This window comes from Daphnia pulex, chromosome 4 (assembly GCF_021134715.1).
Source record: "Daphnia pulex isolate KAP4 chromosome 4, ASM2113471v1".
In the NCBI taxonomy this organism is placed as follows: Eukaryota; Metazoa; Arthropoda; class Branchiopoda; order Diplostraca; family Daphniidae; genus Daphnia; species Daphnia pulex.
The window spans coordinates 4,295,599-4,321,060 of NC_060020.1; the positions used below are offsets into that span (position 1 = coordinate 4,295,599).

A 25,462-nucleotide genomic window follows, 5' to 3' on the forward strand; every position below is an offset into this window, starting at 1 on the left:
GGGTATAGATTGTCATAGAAAGTTGACAGGAATCGGGATCGATTTCTCTCCTCCCTTGGCACTACGGTGTATACTGTTGTGTGCGTTCAGTCAAGCCTTGCGGTGGCTATTCTTTCTCGCACAACACTCTCGACAATCAAATCTTGTGCATTGTTTTATTGATTTATTTGTCGAGAAAGATTGAGGACGATTTCCTCCAGGAAATCTGGGCCGATGACTTTGCCTCTACGAAGGTGGAACTTTGGTCTTGTCAAGTATTCCCTGGAATACCTTCCAACGAAAGGTTAAATATTGGCGCGTTTATATTTAGCCGGGTTTAAATTTCGATCGAGTGTCGTTATACAGTCGCGGCGCAGAATCAATCAATTTGTTTTCCAATCGGGAAACTTGGCAAGTTTGAACGGCACACAAGCGCTGGCGGCGCGCTGGCCCAATTCGATCCGATCAGCAATTTAATCGAAAAATGTATGCGTCTATACGGTTGCATAGCGCACACAGTGTACGTGCGCACTTGCCGGCAGTCTCCGTCGGCAAGTTTGATTTTCTTTCTTTTTTCTTTTTTTTTTCTGGGTGTGCCGGTTGCCGCCAAATGCTATTTGAATTTTGATGCCAGAGTTTTCACAGAGTAATTACTTCATTCTCTGACTTTACTTTGTCTCGTCAGTGCGGAAGGCAAGAAGCGGAAAAGTCATGCGCTTCCCCACCGTGTAGACTCTACAGGAATAGAAATGCTGCCAGCCTCTTTTGACATAGCTCAGTTAATGAAGAATCATCTCAAGACTGATTGTTAAAAGCACTGCGTAGGGGTAGGGTGCGGCCACGCCTTGGACTTGTTACCCGAGATGCTCATCGGCCAACCTCTTCTCACTTAATCTACTGCTCTCGTCAAACTGTACGCGACGATGATTAAAGAGAGAGAGAGAGATGCTCTGGAATCTATAGATAGAATAGATTCCACAAATGACCGCGCGCTTCGTGTAACCTTGACTGTTTGGCTTTTATCCCGTAACTTAATCTCAATCCCCCCTCCCGAGTCTTTGTTCTTTGCTTGATACACCATCTTCCGTTTGCCTTCTCTTGTTCGTCATTATCAGACCGAGAGAGAGAGAGAGACCGGAAAACAGTCTACTAGTACCCTGGGTTCAAAATGTAGAGAGAGGGAGGCCTACCTAATAGCCTGTAGAATAATCAGGCGAGATGAAAGGGACGATATTTTATCGTTGGACTCTACGATAGCGTTGTGAATATATTTTGACATAATGCTCGACAGCAACGACCTCGTTATCCCATTCTTCCCCGTCGTCTATACATATTTTTCTTCTTCTTCTATACTCGATGGCTTGGATAGAAAATACAAATATTCCTGCGCCTCTTTTTTTTCAACGGCTTGAAAATGAATCTTCTCTCAGTTCTCGGTGAACTCCCCTCTCTCTTGGATTTCGCCGCTTTCCCGATAATCTGATCAATTTCAACACGTAGCGCGGGAGCGAGATAGAGATATGTACCCAGTGCACATCAGAAGAGGAGAAAAGGTGAAGGGGAGGGTGCCAAGATTCGGACAGGAGGGATCGAGACAATGCCAAGAAAAAGACGACGACGACGAGAGAAAGAAAGAAAGAAAGGAGCTCCTCTGAGACTGCGGGGCGTCGAGTGTTTCTTGAATGTATAGCGCAATAGTGCACACACCGTGAGGGGCTGCGTGAAAGAGAGTCCAGAAGGTGGGGTGGGTGGGTGGGAGTGAGGGAGAAAAAAAAGCTAAGATGAGTGGGTGGCGTCGCGGCGGTGGCGGCGCTATAGTCGACGAGAGATGGTGGCGGTGGTGGCGTTTGCGCTCCTCTGGCCTCGGCCGGGAGTTGTAGTAAGTGCGCGTCGACCGTGACGTCCTCGGCTCCCCTTCTCTTGCTCTCTTGCAGGGTCGAACTCAGTTCTGGCCCTCACTTGCAGACAGCGGGCCCAAGTGTTTAGCCCTGACGAGCCCTGTCAGTGAGCGCGCCGGGGTCCTCTGGGCTATTCTCTTAACGGGCGACGGCCAACGATTTTCCTTGCCAATCTGACGAGCGCCTTGCGCCTGAACGGACCGACATCAAACGCCAGACTACATTTTTTGTGTGTGTGAGGGTGGGGGAGACCGTCCCGTCCGCTTCGTCGTCCACTTTCATCTGTTTTGGGGAACCCTTTTTACTCCGATTGCTTTTTCTTTCGGTTGGTTGTGACAACGCCAAAGGAAAACAACAAAAAAAGATTGTTGGTGTGCAAGTTTTGATTTGATTTTCCCACCGCTCCCGCTCTCTCTCTCTCTCTTCTTGGCTGGCTGGCTGCCTGCTGAGTTATTCATGTGCGGAGTAGACCAGTGTGTGAGTCTGTCTCCATTGAGAAAAGAATCCGGCCGCGGGAAGAATTGTTTTTCGGTGACCACCAAACTGGACCTTTTTTTGGAAGCCACCTGTGTTCAAACATCTGAAGCACGCTGACTTGACTTGTTCTTATTATCCCTGGGAAAAGATTTGTGTCTGTCGCAATTATTATTTAGTCGACTGCACACATCACCGAAAGACGGACCCGAAAAAAACTCAATTCGTCACGGGTGGGCCAACTGATCGAAACAGGATTGTACATGTGTACTACGTAGTGCGCTTGGCAACGTCCGGAAATCTGTCCGTCCCCAAAAGGTAAGGGTTCGAATTTGGTTTGAAAAACCCGAAAATGACATTCCTCTGAAAGTTTGTTTGGCTCGTTTTGATTTCTCGTGTTTGGGGCGAAGTGGAACGCGTAATCAAGTCGGGAGATTCGATCGTGACTGGCTGCAATTAGTTTAGCGCGCCCTTTGAGTGGCGTCGAGGCCGTCAACAATTAATAATAAGACGACTCTCTGCATTTGCTCTCTCTTTATCTGATCGAATTGTCCGCGCAAGTTCATTTGGACCTTCATGTTGATTTAAGTTTTTCTTTTTTTTTTTTAAATTTTTCTTTTTGTTCTATGGTGGAAGGGATTTTTCCACCCAAACTGGATTGTTGTGGATGCCTCATGCGATACTTTCGGTATCAACCGCCCCTGCCGTCTTGTGTTCGCGCTTCTCTCTTCTCCATACTTTCACGGCTATAAATAACTGGGCGGACGCTAAAGTTGTTTCCTGCTCTTTTTTTCTTTTTCGTCTTGGATATTTTCTTTCTTTTTTCGATTCCCTTTTCTCGAGGGTTTGTTGTCTTCGTCGTCGTCGTTGTTTGTACCCATTTGTTTTGGTTAGGAAAACAGACACGGGAGAGCTTAGAGCGGCGGCCCGCACCTCTTTACGCGGTTTCCAGCAAAGCTCTTTGCTCCTGCTGCTCCTGCTGGTACCAGTTAGACCTGGTTCGATGGTGTGCATATCTTTAATGCTGAAGTGGGTGTGCACTCTAAGAGATGTTCACTAGTCCTTGTCGTTGTTTTCCTACTTGTTAATAGTGTTACTTACTAGACATCGCCCGTGACTCTATTAGACGGGAACTCGATGGGGTATAATCCAATCGCAATGCAGATTGCGTTATGGTAGGGAAAAGCGGGTGGGTGGCCATTACAGACTCTCTGGGTATTTCCCGCTTCGTGTTTCCAGTTCCTTGTGGAATACGGGGAATGATGAACGCAATTGGGGAAGGAAAAAAGGAAAAAAAAAACACTTAATTCTACTTGCACGTCCACTATTGATGTCCAATTCTCTATCCGTCTACTGCGAGGGATGAGCGAGAGCAATCGGAAAAATGGGGAGACGTCGCCACCGGTGAACAGCGACGACGAGAGAAAGAAATGTTGGATTTCTTTTTTTCTCTTTCGTCTTCAAACGCGTCTGCGTAGGGCTTTGTTTGTTTGGTTTTTTGGGGGGTGATTAATTGTCATCCCCTCTTTTATTTTTCTTTTGAAAAAAAAAAAATTGGATAGCGCCCGCCATTCGTCGCAATCGGATTTCCTACAATTTTTGTATATTGTGATCGTTAGCTCTTATTTGGAAAAATGAGCGGACGGCGACTGGCTAATAACGGCTGGCGCAGATGAATGCGCGTAACGAATCATTATCGAGCGGATCGCTTGTTGAAGAGAGATCTAACTTTACAAACGAAGGGAGGAGGAGGAGGACGCGCAAGAGAAACATGACGACCAACGGGAATGGAAGGATTAAACGGCTATTGTGTTGTCATTTGCTATGCGCTACCGCACAACTTTTATTTTATAGGGGGGACTAACTCAAACTGGGAAGGTGTCGATAAAAATAACCGAGAGAGAGAGAGAGAGAGCGACGATGTCATTTTCTTTCCATTTTCGTACCTCCGCCAGCAGCGGCCTTTCATCATCCTCCTCCTCCAAGCAATTTCTAACACTCTTTTACAGCGAGTCCATCGTTTTTCTTTTTTCAATAAAGCTTTGTCGGACTTGTCTGTCTCTCCCCCATAGAAAGTGTTTCTTGTATTATCAACGGGAATCCGAGTTGCATGCACTGTACCAGCACGCTTTTGAGCAGCTCGAGATTTTCCTAGTATCCTACAAGCAGCGTTGCCAAAGTTTGAGATTAATCAAGTCGAGTAGAAGTGTAGTAGTAGTTATAAATGGACAAAGTTTCTCGCCCAACTTTTTTTTTTATTTCTTTCGGGCATCCGCACCAGTAAAAAATCTATTTCTCCTCTCTACATAATTGAAATCTTTTCTTGAGAGAAAGAAAAGAAGGGGATACAACAATGAGGTTCCTGTGATTGCCCGCCGGCCCGACCTTTTTCAAACGCAGAACCAGAGCAACGACCTGTTATGTATTTTCACTCTCTCTCTCTCTTTCTCCCTTCTGCTCAACGTATTTATTATTATTATTATTATTGTCGAAAGCATTATGATTCCATTCTCTCCATGACGCTGAGGAATGGCATCTTGGTTCATTGTTGTGTGTAGGGACTCTCTCCCCCGTATGTATTCTCGATTTGTTATTTTCCATCCGCAGCTCCCCTTTTGATCCGTTGGCCGGTGTGTGAGGCTTCCGCGTTTGCACAACCGTGAACGATGCGTTGATGAACGTCATGGCGTCATTGACAAAAGGAATCAGAGAAAGAGAGAGAGAGAGAGAGTTGAAACTCGTACTCCTCCCATCCAGGAGGCAGCGGCCCCCCCTATTGTCGTCATTCTTTGATTGTGTCTCAGAAAGAAGAAAAATCTGTTCGATTCTGCCGGGGAAGGTTTCTATCAAAAAAAGGAGAAACAGATTCTAAAAGAAAAGGGGGGAAATAAATTTGTGAGTGTAATCTTTTCCAGGAAAAAAGGGGCCAGAGGAGAGAGTACAGGAAGAGTCCTTGGTGGGTTATTCACGAACTCTCACGGACGAGCGAGTCACGGCCCGTTACCAGACGAGGGAGCAGCTCTTTTTCCGTGACAGATTGAATAAGGTGATAGTCGTCGTCGTCGCCGAGGCGCTTGACGATGTTGCCTATTGTCAACACACACAGAAGACTTGTAAGTGTCGACAAGTAGCGAATCATCAATCGTCTGTCTTATCGTCGAATCCCGGCGACGACACGGTCCATCGCTCGGTTATTTCCTCCCGGCTGTTTTCAATTTTTATTTTATTTTTGTTCATTTCATCGACTGTTTAGATCAAACGAATTTAGAAACCAACGAAATAGGTTCTATTTTTTTCTTATTATTGTTCCTGAATTTTCATGGTGGAAAAAAATGCTCCTAACGTGTAAATCTAAATTCATTTTGAAAAAAGATCGACAGCCTGTCCGACCGATTTTTACGCCGTTGAAACATGTCGCAGTGCGTCCGTCTCTCTCTCCTTTTCAATCCCCCCGGTATGATTTATAGCCGCCATTTGTTGTTGTCGCAGTTGTCCTAGTAGTAGTACATGTATTGCGTATATTAAACAGGAATAGCATTGCTCGGCTGTTTCAAAAGAAAGTCCATTTTGCCGCGTGTCCAGCACATCACCTCACTCCGGGTGCCTTTAATATCGCAATGGATATATATATATAGTGCAGGACTCCGGTCTGCTGCACACACACACACACACATACAAGACATCAGTTGACGACAGTGACGCAAATAAATGAAGATTGTCTGGGTCTTTCGGACACACACACAACAAGAAAAAAAAAAGAACGAGCGATGAGCCGTTACGGGCTGCGTGTTTGCTCTACTGTACATGTAGGTGTGTGTGTCTATGGGGGTTGTTGTGTGTCCCTGGACGACTTTCGGTTTTTATTTTTTTTATTTTTTGTTCCCGTCACAACTCGCCAAAGAAAAGCCCCCCCGCCGCCTTTTTATTTTTTTATTCCTTTATTTGATTTCTTCTTATTTACTTTTGTGTGTGTGTGTGTGTGTGTGTGAGTTTACTGTACACGGATGTCGTTGGAGGCCGACGTTTCGACGATAGAAAAGGGTCTTCCAAGTCCCACGGTGTCTGGTACTGGCCCTGGCTCTGTTATTAGTGCTATATATTTTTTCTCTTTGTGGCATTGATCCTCCACCGGATCGAATGATGGCATTCAGGACATTTTTTTTTTGTCCATGAACGTCACGATGTTGACATCATTCATCATGATATACACTTTGCGTTTTTTCTTTCTTTCTTTCTTTCTGGTCGACTCTAAGCGAGTTAGTTCTCTCTTTTTTTTTTCTGGCGGATTCTTCTTTGAAAAAATCAAAATCAAATCTGGGTCGGAGGCCCCCGGGACGGTCGACACGATCGTATAGCCACACCGTGCACCAACACACACACACACACGGCAACCGTGTTCTCCTCTTGCCCGAGAATCTATAAAAGTGGAAAAGGAGAGGAAGCGATGATGGATGGAATGATACGGCCGTGTGGAAGAGCAACGACGGCGGAAAAAGATGAAGGGCGGAAAATCGAAAGCCCCCCCCCCCCCTCCTACCCCAGCTCACTCTTACTAATAATGCGCTAATGATTCGTTATTCATTTTCACTTTTGCATCGGCTCTTTTCTATGATCCCTTTTTTATTTTTTTGATAAACGCGTTCATCCAGCCACGGAAACCACCTCCACCAGCCTTTTCTTCTTTTGTTCTTTTCGGTGTATCGGTCGATTTTGGGACGGGCCATTTTCATAGATAGGACGCGGGCCCGATCCCGCATCACGCGATTGTTTGAAGAAGAACCAACGCCCACTTGAACACTTCTTCGTCCCGCGTCTTTTTTGTTTATTTATATTGACTGTGTGTAATGTCACAAGAATGATGGAAAGCGACCGTCTTTTATTTATTTATTTTTTTCAAGAAGGTGGGCGACGGTAATTTTTCAAAAAAGAATAACTTGTCACAATGTTGCCAACGGCCATCCGTTCTATCCCCCTCTGAAGAAAAAAACAAAAACGGATCATCGCAATCGATGGGAAAAGGCGTCAGGAGCTTTCTGTTTCAGACGCCTACCAACGGGGGTCTAACACGCCCACGACGTACGTACGTGGAGTGGCGCGAGTAGATTTCCGATACGAAAATTGATTGACTAACCCTTAGCGGTTTCATCATCGTCGCCATGGCGAAACCTGAAACTAAAAGAGGCAAAAATAAAAAGAGAGAAATATTACGGCGACTCGCTTCACCTGGCGCCTTACACACATACACAACCGGCAGTAAATTATACCGAAAGGAAAATGAAAAAGAAAATAGAAATGGGGCGCAGATGCTGATCACCTCGATCCAGCGCGTTGGGCGACATTATCGATTTCTCCCGTATGAGCGGCAGCCTTTGCTAACGTTACAACAGCTAGTCCGTGTGTATACCCGAAGAGAGAAAAAAAAAACTATTTACCGACGCCTCAAGGAACTTTTCCCCCCTTGCATATATAGGCCCTACCCCGTCTCTCTTGTATAACTTTTTTTTTTCCCTTTTTTACTTGATGTATATTTATGGACACGGATTTTTGATTCTTTTTAATCATCGGAAAGCGTACGCCAATCGACGCGCATCTTTTCTCAGTCCATCATCCGTTTGTGTATCGTTCCTCCGCTCCCGAGTTTTGTGCAGCTAGAACGAAACGTGTAGGATTTTCTTGTTATTGTTGTTGTTTCCGCAGGGGAGAATAAAAAAGAAAAAACTTTTTTTTTTTCGATGTGTACAACCTCCCCCTCCCCAGATCCAATCGTCTTTTCTCTTTCTCTCCGAGAGTTGATCGACTTTTGTATCTTTCAGAAAAAGAAAAAGTTTGTCCTCATCGAGCGCCGCCTGCATTTCTTCATCTTCTTCTTTCATTGCGCATCTTTTTTGGGTTATTTCTGTTCTTCTTCTTCTACTCGGCTGGCCTTTTCTTTCTCTCTTGAGATGCGGAGCGTTCTCGACCGGTGGCCAGCCGAGTGATTCCCCATGGCAAAAGTCGTATAATATATAGCCGCTCGGGTCCCAGCAGCCCAGCGCTCATCCCCGCTCCGACCCAGTTGCCAATTCGCTCTCATCCCGTTCCAGCGCCGGATCGGAACACACACACAATAGAGTGCGTGTGTCGTGACTTAATCAAAGCAAGGAGAAGCGGATCGTGATGGCTGGGCGCTGGGCCACTGCTGGCGCACCGGCTCGGTTCGCCCAGACCATTATATGACGGCCAATTGAATATGGAGAAATTAGGGCAAAGTGAGGTAACAAAGAACAAAAGAGATGAGGAGCTAGTAGTACCCTACTATACAGCTCTGGATCTAGTGTATGTGTGTGTGTGTGTGTATATATATATGTACGTGTGTGTGTAGGCTTTGTTGTGCACTGGGGGGATGCGGGCGATGAGGTCGGCCAGCCCAAGCGGGAGCGCCGACAACAAAGCTAATAGGGAACGCTCACCGTGCGTGACCAAGTATCCTCCAATGGGTCGCACTCTCTGCGAACGCTCATTCCCTAGTGAGCTAATTTACTTCGATATGTGACAACTCATAAAGTAGAGAGGTCTCTTGACTCTCCTCCTCCCTCCCTCCCCCCCCCCAAACCCCCCACTCTCACGCCCTCTCCCCCTCTCTTGTTGTGTTCGGGAATCGGGATCTATACATAGACGAAGGGGGAGGGAGGAGAATTTCAATTTCAAATAGTTTGTCATCTTCGCATGGTGAGCTTGTTTCCCCACTTCACTCTCTACAGATCCTCTCGTCGCTCTTCTTCTTCTTCTTCTTTTTGTATTTTTGTATTTTTATGCGATGGAGGAAATAGGATCAATCAATAGAATTTAATTTGAACGAATCAAAAGCTTGTCGCCCGGCGGCAGGGTCTCCCAACATATAGCTGTCACAATCTGTGTACAGAAGCGCCAGACGCTCGTGCACATTGTCGTCAAGAGTAGAGCTAGCGAAGACACACAAACATATATATAGTACGAAGGCAGCGAACAACCTGCCTCTCTTCGACAAGGGCCCAACCCGTCTATTGGCCCGGCTCCCCCATTGTTAGCTGGAAACGAACGATCCTTTTTGAACAAACAAGACGAGAGAGCCGACGGTCGGATATGGGATATAGGAGACTATAGTATAGTAGTGGGATTGGGCGTGTCCCTTTATGCATGTATATAGTACCGCGGCCGTCTGGTTTCCTCAAACTATCCGCGTCCACTTTTTTTTTTCTTTTTTTCTTATTTTTATTTCCTCTCGTTTCTATTCCATTTGCTGACTGTCAAGACGCTTTTGAATAATGGAACAGTTATACTCGTCGCCGGGATGGTGTGGACCCCGAGCGTCGGTGAAAATTCACACCTGCCCGCGCCCTCGTTCTTTTTTTTTTTGGCTATTTTTTCGGAAGTACTCGAATGAATTTATTCACTCCGCGTCAACACTTTTAGTGCATCATTTCAGACGGGAGGCGAGTAAACAGCGTCGTAAAGGAGACGAAAAGATTTCTTTTTAAATTCTTTCCACCTTGTTTTAAATTGGATCGAGTCGGAGAAAAATGCGATTACGTCAAAATGTTTACAAGACTAGCGACTTGACGACTTCATGTCTCGTATTGCCAGCGCGCGCATATTTTTATTCACAGTCTTATTGGAATTTTTTCTTTTTTGTTTCTCTTTCTGATTGCAGGTAAGACGAGTTGGAATCTTATCTTCTGGAATGTTGACTTTGATATCGACCCTCTCGAACCCATTAGGAAGGGTGACTATTGACGGTTTGAAATCCATGTTCGATCTTGTTACCTCTTTTCCCAGAGAATTTGTAATGGCTAGCGGGAGATATTCTTTCGGAAACCGACGCAATATTCGATGATGCGATCGGGTGACGAAAGACTTAAGGATATCGAGAGAGAGAGCGAGACGGTAATCAAACGACTCCAGCGCTCGTTACCGCGTCCCATCTAGACAGTTTGACATTGACATCTCTTGTCACGGCGAATTGCCCATTAGGAAGATCAAATGAGCCGATGTAGAGAAGATTTATCATTCATTAAATTATAGCGCTGGGCCCTAAAATTTAGATTTAAAAAGGCCGAATGAGGCAAAATCAAATTTTGGTTGTTGATCTCCGTCAACGGAAATGCGCTTTATTATTTCATAAATTGAATTCTCGAATCTATTTCTATTTTTTCTGGCTCGACGACTGTTTAAGTCGGTCGCCTCATGTCATTTAATCTAGCGGATAAAACGGTGGCCCGAGGTCTTCAAACTTTGTCGATTGAAGCAGAAACCGAAAAAAAAACGAAACAAGATGTAGCATACCGGTGTATATACTATAGACGTTGTTTTTCCTGAGAAACTGAGAGAGATGATGTTCCCCCTTTATCTTCAGATCTTTATCTCCATCAAAGTCTTTTCTCGGTTGGCTGATCTCACGTGTGCCATATTATTGCCGTCGGCGTGCCGTTAGATACTGCGACCTACCATCGAGTCCGATTTTTGTTTTTCTCCTTAAAAAGAAAACAAAAACAAAAACAGATTCCTCTTTGTTCTGAAGTTGTTTTCTCCATTTGTTTGAAATGGCGTTGAAACCCATCATTTCCGCCACAGCCAAAAGTCTTCCGGTTGCGGGAGCGGCCCGCGATTCCAATCTCTTTAATGATTTGACATCCTCTCTCTCTCTGTGTGTCTTTCCTATTTTTTCTTTCCTCCCTTCTCTTCTTCCTGCGCAACGAGTCTCCGGTAATTGTGCGCGAGTGCGTACCTACTCGTTCCGTCTTTACCGAAAATCCCCCCCGTCCGCCCATCCACTCTCTGTTCTTCTACTCTTGTCTTATCCGTCCCCGCCACACACTTTTGGGAGAGCCTTCTCTCTGCAAAGCTGTGCTAATCGGATAGTCGAGTCATCATCAGGAAGAAGATGGAAGGGACGCAGGAGAAGCTCGCCAGGAGTTATAGACCGTAGTTAAAGAGAGAGAAGAACTCTCCGCCGCCGGACGAGATGAGAGAGGATTCTGAGAGGGGGGAGGATCCGACGGAAAAGACGGACTAGTTTGGCGAAGAAGAAGCGTGACGTAACTCGGTCGCATGCCCTCCAAAACTCTTCTCCCGAATTCGTCAAGAAGCTAGGGAGGGAAGGAAATGGATGATATCATACACAGGGCGGCTGGATGGAATCATCCGCGTCGATCGGTGACTTCTGGGGCTCGGCTCGCTCCTCTCCCGTTTGATGTTTCCGGATTCAAACTGGCATAAATGACACACGGTTCTCGAGTCGGAAGAGTCCAGTTCAGTCGAGGAAACTGAAAAGAAGAAGAAAAAAAAAGGGGGAAAAGAAAGTGAAGATATGAATGAGCTACTAGATGAGATCCGCTTTTATGATGTTCGTGTAGATATTACTTTTGCCTTATCCTACGATGGCCGGCAGCCTTAATAGACTCTCGACCTGACTCTCAAATAGTTCCTCTCTATTTCTATTTCCATGTAGTATATCTTTTCATCTCTGTTTCTCTCCTCGTCACTTTCACTTTGACGGCGGCTATAGACTAGTCTCTAGGAGATTTCTCGGAGGCAAAGAGAGAGAAAGTTGTTGCCTACTCATTGTTGATCCGTCGAGGATCCAGACGTTTTCCTCCGAGTCCTTTACTTTCCATTTTTAATCAATGACGGATCAACGACAGCTGCCGCCGGCCACCGGCCCTCTGAATGACCTACTGAAAGGGACTCTCGTGCAATCAAGTTGTGGATTTCGGTGCTCAGTGAGCTATGTAGCCCAAACCGAAATCAAAAATCGGGAGGAAGAGAAAAGCCCATCAGTCAATACCCGTTTGAAAAAAGAGTGAGCGCTGTCGAATGTGAACGTCATCATCATCATCATCATCATCTTCATCTTCTTCTTTCGTTTCTTTTTTTCCCGATTCGCCCGCTCTTCATCTGTGTGAAATTCCACTGGGCGGGATCATTACGCACACGTTATTTTCCCATCTATTTCGGCTTAAACTTTGTATGAGGCGCTTGCCGTCGGATGCTTTTGCGGATGACGTCAAAGGCTCGCAAATGTGAAATAAGAAAAAGAATAAAGAAAGAAACCGGGTCGAATCGAAACAGCTGTGGCTAGCGCCAAGGTGTGGGCGGTGGTGACGGAACGGAGAAGTAAACAGCTCGAGCGGATAGAGGGCCGTCGGCCGCCTTAGAGTCCCGGCAAAGTGAGAAAATACAGAAGAAGAGCGGAAACACCAGGCACTCCTTTAGGACAAACGGCTGGCTCCTCTGGCCGACAAAAGAGTCTTGCACATGTCACTTTGGCGTTTACCAGCGCCCCAAACAGAAAAAAAAAAAAAGAATTCGCCAGTAGTTTGTTCAGCAAGGGAGCGAAAGGTCAACCCAGCGGGCCCATCCATCGACAAATGTCAAGTCGTCTGCAGTTTACAGAGTGTATTAAATATACACTTGATCCGTTAGATCGAAAATACATCCGAGGCGTTTTGGGGATGTCAGAACTCGGCCCGCCGCACCTAAATCTTACGTGAACATCTGAATAAAAGGACAAAACAGTTTAGACGTTTTAATAATAACAAATACAAGTATAGCGGCTAGGTTGAAATCTTTGGCACCGTTCCCAACAATCGACTACTATCAAGACTAGAAGAAAACCGGAATCAAACAGTTGTCGTCTCTTAGAAAGTTTCCGCAAAGAACAAAAGGGCCGGCGAAATTTTCTCGACATTCCCAAGTTCACTATAACTTTGAGACGTTTGTTTGACTAAGTTTAGCATTAGGGCGTGTACTGCTGCGTTTCTTGCGAGCAGCTAAAGTTGGCTGATTTGTTCTTGGTCGTCCACGTTCATCAATGAACGGTCATCGATCAGCGATCTGCCCCGAGTTTTGCGACGCCCCCGAAGCGCTCCTGAAGCTAAAACATTCTTATACTCTCTCGGAGTCTCGGAGCAGCAGCACTTTGGACCCTTTTGAAAGGTTCAACCGACAACGGTGGCCGTCGAACCTTGCTCGATGCGTTGCGAACCCCATCTATTTTTTCTTCTTCCTTTTTTTCGGCGAGCCAAGTTTTATAGCGTTTTCCCATTACAGTAGACGGGCATAAGCGATTTGAACTTGGTTCTCGCTCTCTTTTCATGACGTTCTTCTTATCGATTTCGCGGTGTGTGCCAAATCAAACAGCCGACAAAAAAGAAGAAGAAGAAAGGATAGAAAAGAAGATGGAATAGAGGGGGCCTTTGGGCTGGGTGTCGCTCTTCTTTTATTTTTTTTTTTTTGGCCAGGTGTCGATTACGCGACGACAGGAAAGGGCGTGTACCATATAGGAGGGGTACAGGTTAGATTCTTTCTTCTCTTCTATAGATCTACTATACTGCGCCACCCTTTTTTGTCGCTCTCGTTATGTATATGCGCCGTCGGATCACGAACATCGACAAAGCGATTCACAAGTCTGACAATGACGTCACGGCGCCCCATTCCCCCCCCCCCCCTTTTGCTCTCTTGCAACGACTCGTAACGTAACTCAAATCAAATCAAAAGAGGAAATTGACAACACGATCTCTACTGTGAGGTACCCATTTGGGAGTTATGTGCTTTGACGCTGAAACAAATTGATTGCCGCTTCTTTTCTTTTTATAGAGAGAGGAGGGAATAAGAATAAACAAATCGCACGTAACAGGGAACTTCTGAGAAATGGCACATATGAATAAAATCCGACCATCGCTCGTGATGTGTGCAAGTGTAGAATACGCGAGATGAACGCGAATATTCTTTCTTCTGCTGTAGTATGTCTAAGTACAGAGGAATTACAGTATAATTGGTAATTGCAGTCATCAGGAGAATATAATGGCGGATCTATTTTCGTTGTAAAATGTGAAAGAGCGGGCCGGTAGATGTCTTGCCTAGGGAAACGGGACCCGCCCCAGCGGCACGACTTGTCACTAAAAAATAGTCAGCCGGAGTGAGACGCGGGAGAGAGAGCGCAGCACAAGAGCTTTTTCTACAGTATACGTACTCTACACATGAATCGTATTCAAGTAGATCTAGACGTATATAAATGTACTAGCCTACATATCCAGTAAATGTGGATAGTATGTACACATATATACGTCTAATAACAATGTAGTTTTATACTTTCACGCAAACGTGGGTACAGCTCCGGGCTCAAGGCCGATCTCCGTGCTCTCTTGTCTCTACAGACATACAACCAGCGCCAGCCAGTCAGTTGCGTGATGACCGATTGTCGGCTTTAACCTACACACACACATACCCTGACACAGTGAGTATATAGAAGGGGTGAAGCTTAGCAATTTCTATTCCTCTCTAAACACGGGTACAATACGCGCGTCTTACATGTCATATTTCGGATTTGATTAAAAACAAATTCAAAGGCAGAAATAACAGCTGTCGTGAAAATTCCGGTATGAATACTTTGCCATCACAAAGAAAGGATTGCTTTTATTATCTTTACTATCAAAAAGTGACGTTTACTTTTTGAGTTTTTTCCTAGTAACAAAGAAAAGGAAGAAGAGAAATAAACGGGTGAAATGATGATGATGGTGGTGGTGGGTGCACCTTGTCCTAGATTGAAAAGCGATTCGGTCATCGTCTTATTTATTATTTTATTTATTTATTTTCCTTTTTTCATTTCTTTTGTGGTTTGGAAAAAAATATGGGGGAGGCGAAGTACACGGTACAAGTTTTTTGAAGAACAGAAAATGCGATTTCAATCCAGACAAGACGAACATTGAATAGCATTCGAAGGGGGAAAAAATGCTTTTAATGACATGCGCGCAGCGTAAGGCCGTGACCTTTCGAGTTCAAATCTCCCCAACAACTCTTTCACGACTTGAAAGAAAGAAAAAAAAAAACGAGGTGAATTTTAAGTTTCGAAATATTCTGTTTGGCTGACTTTGTCTTTGCTTTTTTTTTGGCTCCTACTTTGTACGAGAGAACACCCGCTGACCAAGACATTGGCGATGTTGTCCTAATTCACTTTGTCCGTGTGTTGTGTTTGTTGGCTTATTAGAATGGCACGTCTGTGATGGCCAACTCTGCGGCAATAGAAACAACAAAAAAAGATCTTTGCCAACACCAAAATGAGAAACACACAAAAAGTACAAACAAAAACAAAAGAGAGAGGAAAGACCAATTGTGTAACGGAATTTATTCCGAGTATATATAACATGCGGGCCTTCAAACCGTTTTTTTTCTCTTCTCGTTACCCTAAGCATCTACTATATTTACAAATGGGCGATTTTTCTTTTCTGATTTTAAGAATAACACGATGCATATACATATTTATATGTATAGACAAGATCGGCCTCCTCGAACTTCAACGGAAATGGGGGTACGTCTTAATTGAGCCTTTCATCTCGCTGCCTTCGCAGAAAGCCAGATATACGTATACACTGCAGTATGCAATATGTATCTTGTATAAGGAAAAGGGAAAACTTCTCCGACGTCGATTATCATACGTGCCGGCGCCGTTCTCTCGGCTGAATCTGATTACAATCGACAGCCTCAATTTATTATTATTACGTGACGGTTTCACGGCCGTCATTATTTCTTCCCCCCCCCCAAAAAAAAACTCCCACTTTCCCGCCTTTCTCATAGCGGCCAGCCAGCCGCGGCGACCGGCCTGAACTAGTGAACTGCCTCCCTACTTATTTCTACGGTCGCCAGCTATCTTAGACCCAACAGTCTCACACAATAACTAACAGCGAGGACGACAAAAAAATGTTTCTTTTTTTTTTTTTTTTTGGTTTGGTTTGGTTGTTAAAGAAATGTGGGGCGCGGATGAAGTGGTTGACGTAACATACAATCGTCTACACGTACTACTCCAGCGCACTCCGGATGCCGACATGTTTTTCTTTCTTTCTCGCTCTCCCGCTCGTCGTTCGTTCGTTCGTTCTAGAGTAGCACACACGCAACAGACAACTAGCAGCAATCGTGACTGCTGGAACTGGGCGAATTTGTGTGTACGGGGCCACGAAGTCAGAGCCTTGAGGCGGTTTTTTTTTTCACGGCGTAAACGCGACCGACGGACATGAAACAAAAAAATTGGAATCAAAAGAGGTGGAAGGAAGAATGGGAGAAGAAGAAGAAGAAGCCAAAAGAAAATGGGAGGGAAAAAAATGAAATGTGAATACAACCGAGAATCAGTTGTTGTCCGCCAGCGTAAGGCGTAAGAGAGAAAAAAAGAGGAGAAAAAAATAAAACAAAATTGCCGGCCAGATTTTCTAGTTGCCTTTCAGAGTTGGCTGAGTTCGCTCGTCAGTTGTCATTTGTCCAGTTGTGCAGTGTACACCATATTATAGTTTCTCTGAGCTGCGCGTTCAACAAACTTCTTTGCACTGCAGTCCCGTCGTTCCCAGAAAGACGAGCCCGTGGGGGAGAGAGACGTGATTGAACGACAAAACGAGTTGATGATTTCCCATCAGTTTGACTTCCAGGAACGACGACGGGAGCCATCTGTGTCATTTCGTCACATCATCACTCCATCATTTCCATGATTGACTTACCCTTATCATTAGTGATCTGCAGAGATTAATCGCGAGGATAACATGTTTCCAGGAATCGGCAGGGCCCGCTGGCACCTCAACACGACCATACCGCACATTTTTGTTCTCGAATGCGCCGATAACGAAGACCAGGTCCATTTGCTATGCACACACAACTTTTTCTTCTCAAAATTCCCCCATTCTTTTCGCATTTTCGCATATTTTCTGTCATTTCTCTAACGCTTAACGATCTGACCTTCATTCCTTAAGAAAAAAAAAAAATAATATGGTCGGAGCTTTTAAGTGGTAAGAAAACGGGGGGAAAAAAACTTTTTCTTCCATTCTTTCTTATTCCATTCTTTTCTTTATTTCTATTGTCAAATCTTGTGTGGTTGTCCTTGCTCACCGTAAGTCCTACACCAGGATTTAAAGAAGAAGAAAAAAATACTTTTGACGATAAAGAAATGTGCACTCTTTTATTTGAACAAGTTTAGCTCGTGTGTGACATTTCCCTGTTGACAATTTTAGAACGCCCGATTGCATTATATCTCACTGCGCGACCTTTTGATGGCTCAGAAAAAAATAGTTATCTTATCTCTTTTACCGCGGGGGAATTTAGGTTTTTCAATCCCCCCTTTCTTTGCCTTTTTTTTTAACGTGGCTGGATGTTCACGCTCTTCTTTTTTAACTTATTCATTGCGCGCGAGAGAATGAATGGACAAAGAAGAAAAAAAAATCGGATTCAGGATTTTCCATGTCCGCTGAATGCCTTGAAAAGAGGACACGCTCTCCGATCGGATTATTCCGTTTTGGCGGAAGTGTTTGTCGTCAACACAAAAGATCCGTGATATTCGAAAAAAAGAAAGAAAGAAAAAGGCGAAAAAATTGTAAACGAAAACACCCGAGTGGGCCGAGATTGCGCTCTGTCAGCACCGCACAACCTCGAAAGAGAAATTTTTTAAAAAATGTGGAAAAATTGCGCGTGCGATCACGCGAAAAAAAAAGAAAGAAACACGTCACGTTTTCTCTCCGCGCGCGCGTTCCCTTCAATCGCCCACCACCGACGGAGAGATCGCTGAAGATGGTATAAACCCATCAGTATACGCTCGTCAGTCATTTGTTTGGGTACTTTGTTTCCGTAGAACGACGACGCAACAATAATAAGAAAGTCAAAGTTGAGAGACGAAAGCGAGCGGTTGTTTGCGCTGTCGTCGACGACTCGCCTCGGCGTAATGGCGCTGGCTGTTGGAAAGGGAAAAAATGGCTGAATTCATGCCCGCGTGATGCTACTGTCTCCCGTTTTCTCACGCTGCTTTCCAACAATCCAATTGGTTTCCTACCTTTGACGCTCGCTTTGACCCTGTTCGTTTTTTTTTCCATTGCGCAGTTTTCACTCTCTGCATCTTTTCTCTTTCCACAAGTTCCTGTTGATGCCTGTGATTTGCTTAGACAGTTAATAACTTTACTACTTTGCGTAGCAATAAAGATGAGACTAGTGAGCTTTGCAAATATTATCTCCCTTTTCCTTTCCCCCCTTCGCTTTTTTTGTTTTTACGAGTCCCTTCTTTTTGGTTGCTCCGTGCTCTTCTTCTGTTTTTTTGTTTCAGAATTCAGTCCCGCCGTCGTCACCGGGACAAGATAAAGTTGTCGAGTGTTTGCGATAAGACAAGTATTACTTAGTGCACACTTCGCCAGTTTTCCTCCCTCTAAAGTAGTTTGATAGCTAACTGTTGCAAATGGTTAGCATACATGGCTCGCCCTTTATAGTCTTGGACTCGGTGACAGCGCGACAGAACGACTGGCACCCGGTTGCGGCTCCCGAATTCACGTAAAAATTGTCCCCAAAAAAAAGAAAATAAAAAAAAAAGGTGGACCTTTTTGGCGGCATTGGTCATCGAGTGATCGAGAGATTTCTTGTGAAAAGAGGATACAACAATGTCAAGGTAGTGTGTAGGGAATTGTTCCGAGAAAACCCTGTGCGCTTCGTTCACGAATTGAAAGCGATTTGATGTTTTTGGGACCCGTTTTTTTTTTTTTTTTCGTTTTTTAATAGTTGCGTCTTCTTTGGTGGTCGTTGTCGGCATGACGGCCAAACTAGCCAATGTGTTTCATTTCGCCCAGGTGGGCCATTTCAGTGAAAAGCCATCCGACAATAAGGAAGCGATTGCCGAAACTCGATCGAAGCCAAAAAGATTTGTTTCGTCGCCATTCCAATCCTCCTGTTGTTCGCCCTGCTCTTTTATGGAACGATCGTTCTCGTTCTTTGGGTGTCATTTTCGATAATCGACGCCCATTACATGTCGTTTCTAGTTTAAGTTTTCCCATTGTGGCTGTACAGCGACCGCTAGCTAATCAAATGTTTCTTTTTCTTATTCTTTTGAACAGGAATTTTCGGCGGTGCTAGAGGACCAAGTGCCCAGAGTCAATCCTCCGCCCCACAAGACCCACCCCGACGGTAAGTGGTCACTCCTTATTTTCTCTAAAACTGCACCGACCTTGTAGCCTACTGTAATACCCTTCCTAGTACCCCATAGACAACCGGAAACGATCGACTAGAAGAGAAATAAGAGCGCCGGGGCGTTGATTCCGAGAAGACGATCGAGTCGATCGGACCTTGATGGGAAGTAGAAAAAAAAAATCTATAGGAAATTCCCTTTGCTTTTATTTCCCCCCTTGCCCAATGGAAAAAAAAGTAGTTCAAATTATTAGGTGAAAACGCTCGGCTATAAAAAGACGCGAGTGATTGGACTTTTTTCCCCTGTGCAAAGTGGAACGGGTGTGGGTGGGCGAGGTCGACGGCGACACGAAGACCCAACGGTCCCCCCGTTGCCACATAGCTCGCTTTGATTGCATACCTCAGAGCTCGACTGATTGCTTCGCTGGGGCTGTGTTATTCGTTTGCTCACGATCGACTATCGCTATTTCTCATTAACTCCCAAGACACTGAGCGTCGCGCGGAGACAAAAAAAGAAAAAAGAAGGAGCTTCGAGTCGAGAAGGAATGAGGATTCGAGACTCACGATTCGTCAAGACAAGTTTCAAAATTAAATAGCCAAATAATCCCCCCAGGAATTCAGTCGTCATCCACTTGCACGCGTTGGGGCATCAGTTGATGCGCTCTCATTTCTCACTATTGTTTAAACTCGTTCCCTTTGGAAATTTCCTTCCGTGAGTCTATGGTTTCCGACAATGCCGTTCGCTGGAGCAGCCCACTAGGCCGAATCGAGAAAAAATGAGGTCGATCGCATGTCCCGCCAGTGTCTCACGGCGGCACTTCTACATCAGCCCTTATCATCATCAACAAAGTGTCGTGCTAAATATTAACGAGCCAAGTTGTTTTTTCCTCTCTGCACTTTTATGAGGCAGACGCGCACTTATTTCATAGTCGCCGCTACTTTTGCCCGCCGTGTATTATATAAGAATATCCAAGACTGTAGTTGGAAATTGGCTGTTGTAACTCTATTGCGGGCTTGTTGCACACTTTTCCCGTATATCCCCCTGTACGCACTTTTGATGATTATTATGATTCCTTTGGGGGAAGGGGGGGGGAGGTGATTCTATTTGGCTGTGTGTGTTTGTGTGACGGGGCCTCTCTGCATGGCCTAGTGAACCTGTTGGATGCCCCTTGGCAGAGGCGAACAAAGTGGTTGGATAGGGGCTTTTAAAATACTTGCTGTGCTTATCCCCCCCACCGCTCCTCAAAAACATCAGCCAAGACGACGACGACGACGACGCCGGGTTGTGTTTATATTTAGCGCCGTCGCGCTCTCTTCATGTTTGCCGGCTCCGCGAAGATGAACGAAACGAACGAGCCCTGAAAGGATCAAAGGGACGCTACATAAAAGAGAAAGAATACTAAGCAGTTTGCTTTTTTAGCGTGTCGCTTAATGGGTGCTCAAGGCTCGGTGTATCTACTCTTTACCTTTAGTGGGAACCAAATTCAAATGAGCTTTTCTTCTTCTTCTTCTTCTTCTTCGCGCGAAAGAATCAAAATTACCAAATAAGAAAAAGAAAAAAACAAGGAAACGAAGAGAAACAAAAAACAAATTCCAAAACACAAGAGACGCTGGGTTATGTTCTTTTGTCTCATCCTTTGACCTCCTCTCATTGATGTTCTCACTGTACACAACACCCGTCTGTTCATTTATTTATTGTATTTTTGGTTTACTTCTTCAACACAAACCGGGAGGGCGGAATTGTTCCGTAAACTGGATCTAATAAGAGCGCAACGTCGTTTTGTTTGTTTTTTTGGTCGCTGTTTGAAAACGGGGAAAATTCATTAAGAGAAGACCTAGGCGTGCAGTTGTAGGTGAGCTCACGTTTTGGGAAATGTCAGGAGCTGGTGGTGGCGGGGACGCATTTGCCGAAACTTTTTATTTTTTTATTTTTTACCTCCTTCCGGCCGGCAGCTCTAAACATATACTGGGTGATGGCTATGACGTATGTGACCCTATGGGGCGATGTCATTCCTTAGATACTCCCCGGGCCTTTTAGTGTTGTTTAGTGTTGTGCAATGTTTTTTTTTTGTTTTGTTTCTTTTTTTTTTTCGGGAGGGTGTTTGGGGCTTTCGTGGGAACGTGCAGGTGGTGTGGAATCAGGCGTTGTATTCTTTGTAGGTCTTTGGGTGTCGAACCCGATCCAGAAAAAACCAACGCACGTTCTTTCTTCTTTTAACAATTCTCCCGCGACCTTTAGTCACGCCTGTTTCTTTAATTTGTGACTATTTCGGTCGTGATTAGCTGCTTAGCGATCCCGGAAAATACGGTCACACGTCAGTTCGTCATCGTTCAGTTCGACATGTCGACCGCAGTCCCGGAAAAAAAACAAAATTTTTTTTTTGCCCGACTTCTGACCCTCACACCAAATCAGAAAAATGTTTTGTTCTCTTTTATTTTTGGGGGGTGAAATTCTTTGGCAACACGTAATAACACTAACGATTATCTCTAATTGTAATGATACAGGTATCGGACACCAGGTCGCGAAGAGCTCTTTGGCTTTGGCTGTCAGCTTGCCGTCCATTAACAACTTCCACTCCGATGCGGAGCTCGAGGAATTGAGACCCAGCGAGGAGGAGATCGGTGGCCTTGCAAGGTACCTACATTTTTTTTACCAAACCGCCAAAGTGTAGACTTTGTTGTTATTTAAATGGGAAATTCCACGAAAAAAACAAAAATGTGTCTGGAAAACTACGAAAACATTATTTGGCGGTGAATTTAAATTTCCATTTGAGAATCCATCATTATAATGACGATGCATTAGCATAAGCTCGGTTTGTGTGGGTCAATTTTTTCCCCTCTCGCCGGCCGTAATGTGATCGCAAGACCAACAAATCTTTGGCCGACAAATTCAAAGAGTAAAAAAACTAGAAAAAACGTGAATTAAAATTATGTAGATGCAAAAAAGATGATGACAAAATACGTCAATGCAAATTGGCGAGAGTGGCTCAGTAAGTAGATTATGTATTTGCACACGATTATCCATCCCCAAAGCTACCTATAGGAAGAAAAAAAAACACCTTGAATGATTCTCCCATCAGCAGCGCATTGTACCCGGTCCCTTGGTCCGTTCTCTTTTGACGTGAAAGTTTCAACACTCTTTAATAATAGGTGGGCGTGAAAAAAAAACTCCATCCATTTTCATCAAGAATCTTGCAACAACAGCCGTCGGAGAAAAAAAAAAATAAAATAAAAAAGCGGAGAAAGGAGAAAAAAAAACCCACTCATTACTAAAATTATTGACGCCAAAGTTTTCTCCCCTTCCCGCACTTGGTCCGCGTTTATTCACGTTCCCCCCACCTTGCAACAAAATAAATAAATAAAATTTTGATCCGTCGCGCATCGCAAGACGCACGGCGCGACTTTATACACATTCAAACTCTCGAATCGTGCTGCGTGAAAAGCGGCGTTAAAAATGATTGGATTGCCTATCATCTCGCGGGAGGGGTTTTCTTTTTTTCTTTTTAATATTGTAGGTGAAGTTTGTTTGTTTGACGTTTACCTTTTCAATCCCGGTGCCGGTCACCGCCGCCGCCATCAATCTTGTCTTTTCATCCTTCGGCGTCGCCCGCTCTGGTTGTGTTGTGATGTGAATAACGATAGTGCATTTTCGTGTTGTTGTTTGACGCGCTGTTAACTCTTGCTGTTCTATTTATTTATATTTTGTTTCTTTTACTTTTTTTTTTCTCTCTCTCTTGTATTTGGTGTGTTTGTCTCATCGGAAACAGTCCGAAACGACCCGAGCAGCGGAGAGTCACCAAACTTAAACGGAGGAAAGCTTACTACCGCCACAAGAAAGATGTAAGTCCACACTTCACTCTATTATCACCTATTCTTCACTTTCGCTTTTGATCGGCTGGGGGGCAAACCGTAAATTCCAGTTACACATTTGATTTTTTCTTTGCAAGTGTTGCTCTTATCCCCTGAATTTGAATACCAACTCGTACTTTGGGAATGATTGGACTGGCGAGATATGTTCGGACGAATGTATTCCCTATCGAACTTTAGACGGCATTCAACTCCAAGTTAGAAGCTTCAATTTTAATGAGCTATTTTACCTTGAAGGAAGGTGGGAAGAATTTGCATACCTTCTAGCGGCACTTCTGTCGGCAGATGATTGAGAGACAACTCATTAGAGTATCCCGCTCTCCTTTTTTTTTAATATTTCGTTTTCTTTCCGCTCATCGATTTAACTCGCAATCTGAACGAGGAAAAGCGGCTTTTGTTAATGGATACCAGAAAAGAAAAGAAAAATGTGCGTAGATGAAAAAGAATACAGGGACCGATGATTGAAAAGGTTCCGATTGGTCTATCGGGCCGCTAGATGGCCGATTGCTGATTGAGCATTAGAGGCTTATTTGGTTTTTTTGTGTTTTTCTTTCGATTCTCGATAGACGTTGGCAATCTATCCCATCGCCAATCAAATGTCTAGAAAAGTATAGAAAATGCGGTTGAAGGTTGAACGGAAATGGCGTTATTCAAACTGGATTGTTGTCGAAATCCTTGACCTCTAATCTATGTTGGGTATCGTTTAATTATCGTTCGTGTTGACGTGAGCCGAAACAGTAGGCGCGGCGAATGTTTATGATTATAGAGCAGCTGGCATTATATTGTTAACTTTATACGACGGAAACATGATTATTATCTATTCTCGCGACGGCGGCTGCCCTTCGCATTGCATGAAAGTAAAAAATAAAAAAAAAGGGTTCGCCTGTTTGATGCGCACCTACTTGAATACTTGAGCAGACTTTCGCTTCGGCTGCTGCTGCCGCCGCCGCCATCGCATCCGACCTCTTTTTTCTTGCTCCCCCCACTCGCGCGCTCGATGGACACACTTTCGTTTGTTTTCGGTCTCACTGTTACCTCATCACGTCGAGGGTTATGGTCTTGTCTCTGCTGGTCTACTCTAGTCAACAAGCCGGTCGTGACGGGCGCCCGTCGAGTTGGGCCGCTCATCCCGCTTTTGCGTTGGCGGAGTTGTCGGATTGACGGCCTTGTTGTTGGTCTCTCGCCACTCTCGTCAGTGTCTAAATCAAGTCGGCTGCGAGGGAGTTGGTGTTTTTTTCCACCCGGGGGGAGGGGTGGGGGGGAAACACTTCAAATGTATACGGACGGCGACTACTGGCAAAAGATAAAACGCAACTAGCAGCGAAAGGAGCAAAACAGTGGGCGCGAACGTCGCCCCCTGTGTGCGTCACACAGTGGTAATGGCAGGGAAAACATCAAATGCACTATCTCAAACAGCGCCGCCTGCTTTCGACGTCGATATGAAATGGTCGTGAGTGAGGAGAGAGAGCTAGAGGAACAAAAGGCCAGTGCTACTCTTGGAGAAAAAAAAAAGATTTATTTATACGCATATATTGCCAACGTCCCATTTCATCCCCATTTCAGTCCGAACTCCATTCTCCTTTCCACGTCAAAAATGGAGTTGCTGAAAGTGAAGACGGGTAGGCAGATGGTGGAGATTACGGCAAATATGCTATTGCTCCTGTATGGGCTAGTCATGCGCTCCTTTTTTTCTGTTTCTTATCCCATCGCAAGTCAGGCAGTCACATAGTCACCCGTCTTCTCTATACGCCGTCGTGGAATTGTTTTTGTTTTATTATTATTATTACTTGGGCTTTTTTCTTTCTTTCTTTCCTTCCTCCCTCTTCTTCTTCTCCTGTCGCCGTTATAGTTTAAATCCGGCTTGCTGCAGCTCTGCTGAAATTCACCAAAAAACTTTGGACGCCAAGAAAGGCCGGAGAAATGCTACTCGTCTGGGGGAGACAAAATAAAAAAACAAAAGGGCCAACTTTAGGGATTGGTGTCGGCGTGAATCCCTCCTAGCTTCTTCTCCCTCCGTTGGGTGGAATGTGAACCGCGCGTATTTGAAGCGCTTTCGGTTGATTGTTGTTATTTTTAGAGTTTATCGGGGAGTTTTTTTTTTCTTTTTCCCTAGATTGTTTGATTTTTTTGACATCATCCAGATTTTTCCAAGATTTAGTCGAGGAATAAATCAAGTGGTCCACCGTAAATTGGCTGACGTTGTCATTGACATTGTTGTCCTTCTGTATTCTTTGTACGGCGATGACGCATTTGCGATGTGCTAGCACAAGAGCAGGCCTCGATTGTTGTCGGGAAACTCATATGATTGGCTG

General features: G+C 44.7%; 1 protein-coding gene and 1 long non-coding RNA gene across 14 annotated transcripts in view; both read left to right on the forward strand.

Annotated features, from left to right (window-relative positions):
* LOC124193026 (pleckstrin homology domain-containing family G member 5-like) overlaps positions 1-25,462 on the forward strand; it is an 87,708-nt gene that overhangs the window by 46,510 nt on the left and 15,736 nt on the right. For 11 of the 13 annotated variants that reach the window (XM_046586665.1, XM_046586671.1, XM_046586667.1 and 8 more), the window contains 3 exons: positions 19,214-19,283; positions 21,789-21,918; positions 23,051-23,123. In XM_046586665.1, coding sequence (XP_046442621.1) covers positions 19,214-19,283; positions 21,789-21,918; positions 23,051-23,123 — 273 coding nt within the window. Of the gene's footprint in view, positions 1-16,443; positions 16,982-19,213; positions 19,284-21,788; positions 21,919-23,050; positions 23,124-25,462 lie in introns of those variants that run through there. The other 2 variants (XM_046586673.1, XM_046586672.1) reach the window with 2 other exon arrangements.
* On the forward strand, positions 1,754-10,465 carry LOC124193033. Its single transcript, XR_006873973.1, has 2 exons — positions 1,754-2,669; positions 10,021-10,465. It is a non-coding gene; the product is annotated as an uncharacterized LOC124193033 (long non-coding RNA).